This window comes from Pestalotiopsis fici, assembly GCF_000516985.1.
Source record: "Pestalotiopsis fici W106-1 unplaced genomic scaffold PFICI_Scf_14, whole genome shotgun sequence".
Lineage (NCBI taxonomy): Eukaryota > Fungi > Ascomycota > Sordariomycetes > Amphisphaeriales > Sporocadaceae > Pestalotiopsis > Pestalotiopsis fici.
Genome location: NW_006917104.1, coordinates 565,656 through 577,932, shown reverse-complemented (window position 1 = coordinate 577,932; position 12,277 = coordinate 565,656). Strand labels below are relative to the sequence as shown.

Here is a 12,277-nt window from a genome sequence, read left to right as displayed (position 1 = left end):
CTGCGCACCGAGGTTCTTCTTCGCTTGAAACGAAAACAAAAAAAAAAAAGGTGCGAAGAAAAATAAAAATAAACAAGAGGCAAAAGGGCAAAAGGAAGTGCTGCTTTGGTAGTTGTTTTTCTTTTCTCCTTTTTCTTGTTTGCCCTCCCACACCTCTATAAACGTGGTCTACGTGGCACAGCATAAGCGAAAGACCAAGACGACATTCGGCAGGCAGTGGAAGATCTCTGGCGCATGCAGGCCACTCAACAAGGCAGCATTTCTGCTCATCGCACGGCAGCGGACGGTCACTCCGGAGGAAGAAAAAAAAAAGGTAGCCACTGGGAATCATTTTTTTGCAATACCGCCTGCCGCGGGGAAAGAGATAGCACGTGGCTGATATATCTGGCTCTCGACCCTAACTTCATTGTCCGCAAACGATCTTTCTGGAAGAAAAAGAAGAAGAGTGGCGCATCTTGAATATAATCAACCTTTTATCAAAACGGCATCGTTACTACTCATACCAAAAACCACGACGACAAGCCATCGCAATCGCCCGCTTGAGAGGCAGGAAACAGATACCTGAATACGGAAATATCGTGGAGATCTCCGATCTTGACATGATGACTTGAATTTCGCAAAGAGTCGAACAAAACTTTTACAACAGGCTCCCTCCCCTCAATTTACTTGGAGAGAGGGCCTTTTTCCTTCTCCCCCTCCTCTCAGATAACCCGCCATGCCACCGAGCCTGTCGGTTCGAATCAGGCAGGAAAGCGACATTACTGTACCGGAAGTCAAGTCCCAGCCTCCCGGCGGCGTCGTTGCCGATGTTCTCATATCGCTGATTGCCGTCACGGTATTGGTGTTCTTTATAAGTATGCCTCTCCCCAGCGCCTCAAGTAGATGCATCCACGGTGACCAATTGGTCAATGGTGGATTTGTATTGTTGTTGTAAACATCATCCCGAGTCTGTGTCAATTGGGGCTAATTTATGATTATCACCTTAGCAAAAAGAGCTCTCGCGATAAAAAACTGGAAAAAGGTTCCATTCTTGGTATGGGGTACGTATAATGCCTCGAACAAGAGGAACCATAATGTCGACCGATGGATTTTCTTTGCTAACGGGGAACATTTCAAATACACAGTTGTGCTGGGCATCTTTGTCGACTCGTGGCTCTTTGTGTTCATCACGGGAATCCTCAAGTATGGCGTAGACCTCAACTCGAGCTATGCGGTTTGCTCCGCAGCCCTCTTTCTGTGCTTGACATTCTACATGACGGCCAAAATTGTAGGTTTGCCGCCTGCCACCCCTCCTCTAAAGAAGACGCCTGGTCGCTGATATAGATGTAGCTATTTTACATATTCCTAGTCGAGAGAGCTGTATGTGATTTAATCGACGCTCTCATATATCTCCATCTCGGTCGATTTGAAAGTTACTGATTCGCGTGAATTTAGTACGTTGTTCGAAACGACACAAAACCGAGGTTAAAATCAAAGTTGTACATATTCAACACATTCGTGGTGATCAGTAAGTCTCACCATGAGGAACTTGCAAGTGGGTATCTACTAACGTTGCCCAGTCTTGTATCTCGTGGTGGCAATTGTCAATCTTATCTAGTAAGGCCACCGGAGAACCTCCTTCACCCCGGGGCGAGCACGAGGTTTCTTTTGTGCATCGTGTACTGACCCGGATTGCAGTCGCATCACTCGTATCGATGACGGGGTCTGCATAATAGGAATGCAAAGAGGAGCAATGGTTGCTCTCCTTGGTTTTGACACCTTTGTCAATGTAAGCATTGCACTCCTGAATTCTCGCAGATGGACTGACCGATGAAACCAATCAGTTTTACCTTACCACACTCTTTCTCGTACCATTAAGGTGTATGTTGAACGTCGTTGCCCAAAGAACAGTGGTTCTTTCATCTTGTCTTGCGCCACGGTTTCTGATTTGGTTCCCTTTCCTTAGGCCTATACGCATCCCCGGATTTACCGCAAACGTCGACAAATGTCCGACTTCGCTCAATGGTCATGCGTACCTTTATTGGTGCAATCCTCACGACCATCTCTAGCTCTACGTATGTATACACGCTCCTTGATGTCACTGATGAGTGCCCTGCGCTGCTCATTCACACGAATTGGCAAACTTACTGACTTGATCTATCAACAGCAACATTGCCGTTCTCGTGGGTTTCAATGGCGAACCAGGGTGGCTCTGTTTGCTTTGCTGTAATTGTGATAGTGAGTTTTTTTTTTCCCCCCTTTACCAAGGCACAAAGTCCCACCCAGACCATTTGCCATCTCGCAAGACTCCCCATAGTCTTGAAGTATATCATTGGTCATTGCACGCTCGAGTCATCCCCATCCCCCCCTACACAAAAGGTTGAATTCTGACAGATGTGAAATTATACAGTCCTCTTTTGCAGCATCGTGGTTCATTGGGTTACTTCGCACGACAATGCAGCTACCGAGAGCAGCACCGATCTCAAGATTTCGATTCTGACCGCGGCACGGCACAGCTACCGAGACAGACCAACATCGGGCGGGAGCTTGGGGTCACGGAGAGTGGGAACGGCAAGTGGGACGGGAACGGGGACGGGAGAGCCGGCGGATGGGGACAGAGGAGACTATGATTTTCCCGCCGGGGGCGTCGGCCGCGGTGGTGGTGGTGGTGGTGGTGGTGGTGGTGGAAGAAGAGGCGGCGGCGGCGGAATCGGCATTCACCGTAGCGTAACGACAAGGACCGAGTACCGACCGCTCGACGAAATGGACGTGACGACGTACCCGTTCCGACGCGCCGATGCCTCTGCGTACTGGTCGACGGAGCTCCTCAACTGCGACAAGGCCAACGAGACGACGCCGCTTCACCACGATGGCGGTCACGGTAGCGAGCCTGCGGCTGTTGTTCCAAAAATACCACCAATAGTACCCGGCCTCGCGGCCCCGACTGGCGTGGTAGAGACCGTCATAGTAAGCGGCAAGGACACGCCGACACCGTTTGAGAACCAGGGATCATCATGACGCGAAGGAATCACCTTGGAAGAGCATGCCGTGGACTCTTGAAGGGAGATCTGGGCTTTCGATCTTACGACTTACGAGCATAAAACGAAACTGGAAGTCTCATACGGCTTCCAGTACGATGTAATTATTAAAGACATAGACATCTGTATAATACTCAAACTACTTGGCCCATTCGAATTTCGGCTTGAAAGGCCTTACCGTCGTAATGATGAGTTGACGACAGTCATCAGATACAACGCTGTCTCAAAAAAAGTATCATTCAGTTCAACCATGCAGATGGCTGCATGGATTTTCTAAACCACACAAAGTTGGAATGCATCCCTCTCTGTCCCTGCATGAGATGAGAGACACAAGGGCACAGCGCGACCCCGACCGTCGCAAGCGGCAGGCAAAGAGGGCAGGGACGGCAAGGCAATCAAAAACATGCCCACGTGCAACCGACGTCAAAACTCCAAGACATTGTCCTAGACAAAGAGACATCTGGCACGGCAGCCCAGAAAAGTCGGCAGGGTCCAGGGGCCTGGGTGCGTCAATGTTTAATGAAAACGGGCCAGAGACATACTGAGCCACAAGCCTCCATTCAATCCCGATCTATACAGAATGGCAAATTTTGACAATCAGAGTCCGATTGCTCGGAATTGGTGGAGGAGAAAAAAATAGAGCCAAGAGATGGAATTGGAATGCAAGACCAGTAAACCATATCACAAGTAACGTAAACTCAATCTCGGAAAAAGTCAAGATCACGTTATCGGGCATGTGTGATTTAAGCACGCGACCGTTCAAAGTCTGAATCATTTGATATTTGGCACCTGATGGCGATATGAGACGACCGCCGTTCCCAGATAATGCTTGTTTGTTGTTTGTTGTTTTCCAAAAAAGAAGCCATGCGCTTCTACACCATGCCTACCAGCAGTATTGCCGTGAGACACGTCATTGATTTGGCAGAGCATGACAAGAGAGCCTCTGATATTGCGCATCAATCATTATGGCCATAGTTGCGCGAGTCATTTTGAGTTTACATTCTGCAGACCGACGCGACCTGTCAAAAGCTCGCGTTGTATGCATGATGGCAAGTGAAAGGATAAACAACAGGACATTCATGCTCAGCAATAAGGTTTAGGCAACAATCATTCACTTAGCAGCAGGATTGCGCAGCGGGTAACTGGGGGGACAAGAATAACTATTCACAATGCAACGCAGTTGATTTCGTGTGAGGTCGTTAGCTCATGAATCTATCCTTGATCCTGAGATTTCCTGTCCATCTAAGTCAAAGAAATCCGAGATCCGACGGGGAAAAAACTAGGTTTCCTGTCCAAATGCTCGGCATAGGCACTCTGGATGAGAGGCCACGGAGAAATATGTACAAATGAAGCTGAATTTTGTCACGCCATGCCCAATGCGAGATTGCCTCCCCTACTTGTAATACACGAAGAAAGATCCTTTCCTAGCCTAGCGCGGAAGAAACAGTTTACGAAGACGAGGCGTAGATGCTACCGGCAGTGCTGAGGCTAGTGGTGCTCTCCATCAGGTAGCCAGTGGCGAGGTAGAAGTAGGCGTACTTGTCGACGAAGCTGTAGGTCGAGTTGTTGTCGAGCTGGTCAAGGGCGTAGGTGAGGAAAGTGTCCTCGTCGCCCGAGGTGACACCGAACTCGGTGACCCAGACGGGGTAGTTGGTCTGAGTGTAGGCCTCAACAAGGTAGTCCAGGAAGGTCTGAGCACCCTCCTCGCCACCGGGACCGTACCAGTGCAGGTTGACAAAGTCGATGGGGCAGCTGCTGCCACAGGCTGACATGAAAGAGGCGAGCCAGTCGAGACCGAGTCCGGCGTCAGCGCTGCTGGTGATGGAAGGAGCACCAATCTTGATCTTGCCCTGGTACTCGGAGAAGTACTCAGTGTGGTAGGTGGCAGCAGTGGCGGCATCGAGGTTAGCCTGGCCAGCATTGTCGCACTCGTTGAAGCTGAGAAGAGCCTCAACACCATCAGAGACGGCGGCGGAAGCGGCCTCGCTCCAGGAGGAGTCGTAGTGGGTAGGACCCCAGAGCATGGGAATGTAGTTGATGTTGGCAGTCAGGCCACCGTTGGTGAAGCCCCAGTCGTAGCACCAGCCAAACGAGGCGGAGGCGGCAGAGACGATGGTGGAGACGAGAGAAGCATCGTTGTAACCAAGACCACGCTTGGTACCGCTGCTGCTGGAAGAGCCGGTCGAAGCAGCCGAAGTAGTGCTGGCAGCGGCTGTGGAAGTGGTGGAAGCAGCGGCAGTAGTGGTGACAGCAACGTAAGTGCTGGTGGAGCTGGTCTCGGGGGCAGCAGCAGAAGTCTGAACGGTGGACAGAGTGGTGGTGCTGGGGGTCGAGTAGGTGGTCGGGGCGACAATGACGGCCTCGGAAGAAGAGGTGGCAGTGGTCGCGACAGAGGATGCCTCGTAGGAAGAGTCGGGGGCGGCGGCAGCAACAAAGTTGGCGGCCGAGGGAGTAGCGGCGGGGGTCTCGTCGCCAGCGGTGACGGTCACGGTCTCCCAGACGGTGGTGACATCAACCTCGGTGGCAGCATAGACGACATCCTTCTTGTGCAGGTGTCGGTGGCGGGAGGAACCCTCGACTCCATTGAGCAGGTTGGTGGCGGCAATAGCCGGAACAATGTACTTGGAGAACATGTTGAGAAGTGAAGATCAAAAAGATCAAGGTTGCCTTTTTCTTTAGTTCTTGTTGAAGTAGGATCGGGCTTGCGGTGTTGTTGTCGCGAGTTACAAACGCCGATTAACTGACTGGGTCAGATGATGGACGATTGGAAAGCAGGCGTGGTCGAAAGTTGAGGAGGAAGGAGTGAAAAAGAGAATGAATTGATTCTCTTTACTTTCTTTGCTGGTGGGGGACGGCGGATTGCTGTTGTTTTTCTCGAGTATCCGGTTCGGATTCTGAATGAGTGTGTTCGGTTCCAGCCAGGCAAACGCAGTCAGTGAAGGACAGAGTGGATATCAACACAGAGTCAGTCAATATGAACGAGAGAATTGACAGCGCGGCGAAGATACGAAGAACCAAATGCTTCGTTTGCAAACGGGGGGGTCGAGGCTGGCGACCGGTTTTAATGAAAGTAGTTTTCTACGTAGCAGGAGAAAAGGATGAAGAACAACTGGGTGCGTCCCGGGATTACGAAAGCGCGAAGTGGACGAGGAGGACCGGCTTAAATGACAAACGGGGCACTGGAGGGGGGAATTTCATCAAGGCCGTGGTCAAGGCACAGCAGGCGGAGCCCGTGAACGGTTGCTTAAGAGGATCGGGCGGGCGCCAGGGGTCGGGGTGCTAAGGAGTGCGCCCAGGAACGCCAGGGGTGCCAGCGCGCGGATGCACTGCTGCTTTCAGGCACATTTACACGCTGATTGGTCCGCGGCTCTTAGCAAGCGCTGTTAAGACACATGGGATCTTTGGTCTGGATTCAGGGCAGGTGGAGACGAAGACCCTTGTCGTGCTCCGTAATTCAAGTCCCACAGAGAGACCCACTCGTCCGAAGAAAGAAGGAAAAAGAAGAGAGGGAAAAAAAGGGCAGCAGGGCAGAGGAGGGCAGAAAAACACAACACCCACACAACCGTCAGCCGAGAGGCACCTCTTACAGGCTACATCACGCTCTCAAAGCACCCAAAACACCTTAACCGCTCAAGCACCCAGCTGTTTGGACGAACCCGTTCCCCCGCAAGCATGAAAATAAAGAAAAAGAAACAAGAGGAAACAGCTCCGTTTCGCCCAGGAGTAGTAGAGATGAACACTGTCCGTGTGTCCTGCCTACCAACTACCTTACATTACGTACTTTTTGTGCTACCCAACTCTATTACAGTGCTCCGTAAAAAACAAAATAAAGCATACATTTGACAACTGGGGAAGATCCCCATTGCACCAAGGCCAATCGTCCCAATCATCTTCTCATCTCATCTCGTCCGCATCATTCAATCAATTAAACACACCGTTCTCTCCAATTGCTAGCATACAAGCTCGTTCACAACATGGAGACCGACTGGCCGGCCATGACCGTACAACATAACAAGCAAACATGCAAACATGAATCCTAACAGCGATTGCCCCAGCACGGGCAGGAATAAGTGCAGCCAAAGATAGATCTTTTTCTTCCCTCCCCCGTCCAGGCTTGTGTGTTCCGGAATCCGTCTGTTTAGCAGCACTACCTAGCCCTGCCCAGCTCAGCGGCACTGCTTTGGGTCTGGTCTCGCCACGAGGGGATCGATCGTGAGGACCCAAGAAAACGGTCCGTTTGGACCGCTCTCCAGGTCCTGCGCCAGTGTCGACGATTCGCGCCGCCAACGAGCTCTGCCAGCTTTTTGCCAGCTTAGCTGGCTTGGCTTTTGGCGACTTGACTCCTTTCCAGACCCCACACGACAGTAATAGGAGCCCATGATTGGTTACACTTATGCAGGTACGCCTTGGTCCGACGGTTTGTGTCTGCAGCTCCTGATGCAAGCGGAAAAAAAAAAAAAAAAAAAAGCACCGCGCGCACGTCAGCCCAAGAGTTGGACTGGAGCTTCACAAGCGCAGGAGGGAAGAAAGGGAAAAAACCTAACAGAACAGGGGTTCAGCGGCTTGCCCGTCAGCAGCCAAGAAAGCCAGAAAGCCACATTAGAAAAGCTTCGGGAATTCTAGCACCTCTTTTGTTGTTCATCAGTTTACTCAACCCCATCCAAAAAGATCATTTTCATCAGCCGCCCCCTGGGTAAAGTCAAGCCAAGCCAAGCGGTGATGCTAAATACATACGTAAGTTTGAAAGCTTGCGACACAGCCACGATGATGACTACCGACTGGCGGCCAACAACGGACATGCTTGTTTGATGTTCGAGTTGCTTCGTATTACTACACTACTACCTAACACACGAAGCAAGTACAGGATCTACTGTACATGACTGCCCGCTCCTCCCAGTTTCAATCAGTCAAAGCCACCACCACTGGTTGTCTGCAAATCGCAGCCACATTGATATCTTCAGGTCAAGCAATATCATACTGTCGGCCGGCAGTCTGCCTACAACAATAAACAATTCCCCCCTTGAAAAGCCATCCCTCCCACTTGTTATCCTCGGCTCATCACTGGAGGCCACGCCATTGCTCATTAGACATTGTGATGCCGCGCGTCTGCAGACAACTATCATGGGCTGTTTCGACGGTCATCCAACAAGTGCGCTCCGTCCAAGGCCACGACTCAAGCCCCCTCTCAGCTCTCTTCCCCCTCTCGAGTCCCCACTGTCTCTCACTGGCTAGACCAGCGTCGTCGCCCGCTTGCTTTTCTTCAGGTATAGCTCATTACGTGGGAAATGTCCTTGGCCCGCTGCTAGTAGGGGGGCAAAGTGGTACGGATGGGCTGGCGGATGGCGCTCTTCTTCCCGGCCATCGAGAGCGGGACAAAAAGCTTGGCATCGCGCGACCGCCGCCATCCCCCCTTTGGCCGCGTATGAAACAGCACCGACGATCAAGCGAAATTATGGGAGTCACTCAGGTGTTGGACAAGTGTTGCACTAGATCTGATCACCCATTTCATTTTGGATGATTTACTACTACACAGTACTACTATTTTCCTGCCCAATTGGCCCCCCAAAACTTACACCTACTCAATTGCCCAGGAAAACCACTCAATGTTGATCGTTTTCCCATTCTAGAAATTGCAAAGAAACCAAGCGGAATGTCCAACTGCCGGACGCCCAGATATTTTGCACAGCAAGGCTGGATCTAGTATCTGTTGATCGTCACCGGTTAGCATCCGTACCAAGGCATCGGTGGGAGCGATCAAGCTTGGATCGGCGTTGTACCGTAGGTCGATCCTCTCGTATTGGTCTGTCAGGGCAACGAATTGCAGCTCAACACACAACTCATATGCACCCAGATGCCTAAAGTCAAAAGAACAAGTTATGATGACATGGCTATCGTAGTATAATTAATACCTATTGTACTCCTGGAGTTCCGGGCACGGGCACAGCAGGGTACCGATGGATGTCTCCCACCCTCCCAATCACGCGTTTCTATTCGTTATCTTTCCTTGTTTTTTCTGCACCAACCCACTCGTACCAGGCATGGCCCGTCTGTAACGATTATTGATGACTGGATATTATTAGCGGCATCACATGTATCCGGCTCTATTCAAATCATTATTGAGAACCATATGTTCCTGCTATCGGGCCGTGGCAGCACGGCGCAAGAGGGATTTTTCTTGCGCTCCCATAACACGTATATTGATTGATCATTGGCGTGTGACTCCCACAGGAGACTCCCACAATTCACGTCTTGCTGCGGTGCATAGCTACTGTGTAGTTGTCTTGCCGCAGGTACGGGCGTACTGTGCATGAGTCTCTACCCATGACACGACTCAGGATTACTGCATTTCGCTACGGATAACCCTGGTCTATGGTTGCAGCCAACTGCCACCAAGGTCGGATTTTGCGACTTGGCACCAATCTTTTACATACACGCAAACCCACAGAGTTTCTTTTCCCCCCTAGTCCTCTTGGACAACAGAACTTTCTAAGCCTTATATAATGTATGAAGTATAAAGTAGGGTGAAAAAGAAAAAGTTCTGGTGAAATGGCCATTTCGAAAGTGATAAGCAAGCTCAAAGGGACTTGCCACAGGCCAAATCCATACGTGGGCTTAGTGGCAACCAATCATCGGAAATGTCGTGTCGAGCAACATAAACCTAGATAATTCGTATCATGGTCACTTGAAAGCAGCATCTCGTCAATTCCAGACGTGGCTGTCAAATAAGATCTAAATCGAGTGAACATGTGGGACCAGCACTGCCAACTCTGGCGCCACACACCAGCTGATGGGCCTTTGACAGCTACTGCCGACCAAGAGAAAGGGGAAGGAAAAACATGGAGATGGTTTATCGAAGATATTGTACAGATCAAGAAGCAATCTGGGGCAATGAGCACGATGCGGGGAAGATGCGCAACAAGATCGGCAAACTGCATCGCCCGAGAAAAGTCTCGTGGTATGCGTCGTCGGGCTTCCAGCGCTTGTAGTACGTGCGTACGAAATAATTGACATGAAGAAAGACTCAACCAGATGGGGTCGCCGGGGGTCCCCTTAGCCGTCAACCCTCATCATTGCCGACGACATGTTCGTCCCAAAACCCTGGCTGGTGCCTCCCCCGTTCCGGCTCTGAGAGCTTCCAGCCTCGATTCATTCCCGGGCTGGCCTTTTAGTGAAGTGAGGATGTGCGCTCCCGCCAGTCACTAGTGGCAGTTCTAGCCATCATACTTGGGGGGATCTGCACAAGACACTCGAGCCATGTTATTTTGTGCCTAATGACGAAGTAATTTGGCATCAAATCACGATAGGAGAGGTCAAGAGGTGTTGGTGAGTGTGTTGATTTAAAATCTCTTGAAGAATGAGCTTGTTCTGATTTTGGGTGGTCAAGTTACTGCTCTTGCGTGTCACGATGATGATTTGTGATGCTCATGCCACGACTCAACATTGAATACAGTCAATAAGAATGGTCTTGCAAGAATTGGGGACGTTCATGGTCTAAATTAAATTAAACTGTATAGTCATATACAAGGGGGAAAAATGTCGGCCTCCGACTGAAAGGTCTGTCGTGTGCAACTACATTTTTCAAAATCGATCATGGGCCAGGAGCGAAACGTTGCTTGAACCATCATTGAGATTGAGTAATGACCAAATATCAAGAAGAAACCTGACGCGTTGATGAGGCTCATGAGTTGAAAGCAATATCTGTAACGTTGTTTACCTTTCCTTGAGATGGGACATGACAAGGCGCATCGATCAAAGAGTATGCGTATGAGTTTGAGAATGGCCATGATCAATCTCGCATGTAATCGTTTCAAATTCCAAAGCCACCATTCAACCTTGGATCTCATCTAGAGAAGTTAAAAAAAAGAAAAGGGATTTACTACACCCAGTCTGCGAGTCCATATCCCGGTCTTGATCATGACATTCTTAGTGAAAGGAGCAGCTTCTCGAGCTTTTACTGCTGGCTGGCTGGTTCATTAAATCGCCAACAACTCCTGCGAGGCCAAGAGGCGCACAGGATAAAGGCTTCATCGCCGTGAGCCCATATACTCCATTGAGCAGTATGCAATGTTAGTCTTTCCTTCCCATGGAGATAGACTGTCAGCACCCGGTTGCCGTTGATTGGAATTGTCTACTCACCGTGGTCATGTTGGTAGACGGTGTGGCGCTTGAATACCAATGAATCTGTGAGATGGGATTTCCCTAGGACTCTTCTCAAAACATAAACCCATGGATTTTTTCCATCTGCTCTTTCAGTGTTAGATCTTGCAGCGTGAGTACTCACGATCAAGGATGACATGCATGTCATGTTACCATGTGTCACTTCAGCACTTTGCAGCCACACCGTTGGCTGTCCACCTGGGCTCGCGCCTTCGAGCATGCGACAAGTTGACCGAAATGACCAGATACTAAAGAGTGGCCATCCCCCTCATACCAGACTCCTTCACGCCATTGTTGTGCATATCAAGAAGGGAGTGTTGAGCTTTATGCCAATTGTAGGGCGTCCCGATGGCCTGATTTGGCGCTCGTGTGGCCGAGTTGATAGAGTGCTCCAGAACCTCAATGATCTTGCTATTGATGCTGTGAACAGTCGCCAGGAGGACTCCGAGGCTTTTTTGGGATCTTGAGTCAGACTGATCTGGCGATCAGTCAGCTGTTTTGCTTGTCATGAGCCCTTGCACATTTGGCATTGCCATTCTAAAGTGATCAGTCTGATAGTAGGAATAACTCTTATCTCATCATCAACCAGCTGTAGATGCCAGAAGACTGGCAATTTTCATGCAAGCCAGTCTGCCCTGACAATCACCGAGGTACACAAGGGCTACTTAAAAGTGCCTCAAGCCTTGCATCACGTATAGGCGTCAACACATTGAAGAAGCTCAAAGATGTGAATTTCTATGCGGAATCGCCATGAGTGCATTATCACATGGCGTGGGAACCATCGGAATGCGCAACGCAACTTTCTCTCACGCAAGGGGTCATAGCCGTTTGCATCAGTTCGGATTATACTTTCACTTGACTTTACCACCTGTAGATGACCAGCTCTTGATAGTCTGAATATGAATGAGTATAGAATCCGGCGTCTTTGAATCACTCGATATTGGAATATGCGGCTACTGGTGTCGTTTTTCATATATTGCTCGTCTTGGCTTTGTAGTCGCCTGGTCATGTTATTCAACTTCACAGTCGCGGAGGTCCGACTTCAAATACGACAGGCTTTTTCAAGCCGGCATCAGCAGTGACCTTTTTCTTTCTGTTTTTTT

The 12,277-nt window shown here is 50.0% G+C and overlaps 3 protein-coding genes across 3 annotated transcripts; 2 read left to right on the top strand and 1 right to left on the bottom strand.

Moving 5' to 3' along the window:
- Nucleotides 1–715: 715 nt before the first annotated feature.
- PFICI_15013 (uncharacterized protein) lies at nucleotides 716–1,806 on the top strand (the record flags this gene model as incomplete). The annotated part of the gene is made up of 6 exons (XM_007843594.1): nucleotides 716–854; nucleotides 987–1,267; nucleotides 1,435–1,507; nucleotides 1,560–1,596; nucleotides 1,678–1,768; nucleotides 1,798–1,806. The coding sequence occupies 6 exons, from the start codon at nucleotides 716–718 to the stop codon at nucleotides 1,804–1,806; spliced, it is 630 nt and encodes a 209-aa protein (XP_007841785.1).
- A 195-nt stretch (nucleotides 1,807–2,001) lies between these two features.
- On the top strand, nucleotides 2,002–2,997 carry PFICI_15012 (uncharacterized protein; the record flags this gene model as incomplete). The annotated part of the gene is made up of 3 exons (XM_007843593.1): nucleotides 2,002–2,054; nucleotides 2,147–2,217; nucleotides 2,390–2,997. 3 exons carry the CDS (start codon nucleotides 2,002–2,004, stop codon nucleotides 2,995–2,997), a joined length of 732 nt encoding a protein of 243 aa, XP_007841784.1.
- Nucleotides 2,998–4,465: 1,468 nt separating this feature from the next.
- Nucleotides 4,466–5,650, bottom strand: PFICI_15011 (uncharacterized protein; the record flags this gene model as incomplete). The annotated part of the gene is made up of 1 exon (XM_007843592.1): nucleotides 4,466–5,650. The coding sequence occupies one exon, from the start codon at nucleotides 5,648–5,650 to the stop codon at nucleotides 4,466–4,468; it is 1,185 nt and encodes a 394-aa protein (XP_007841783.1).
- Between the last annotated feature and the right edge of the window lie 6,627 nt (nucleotides 5,651–12,277).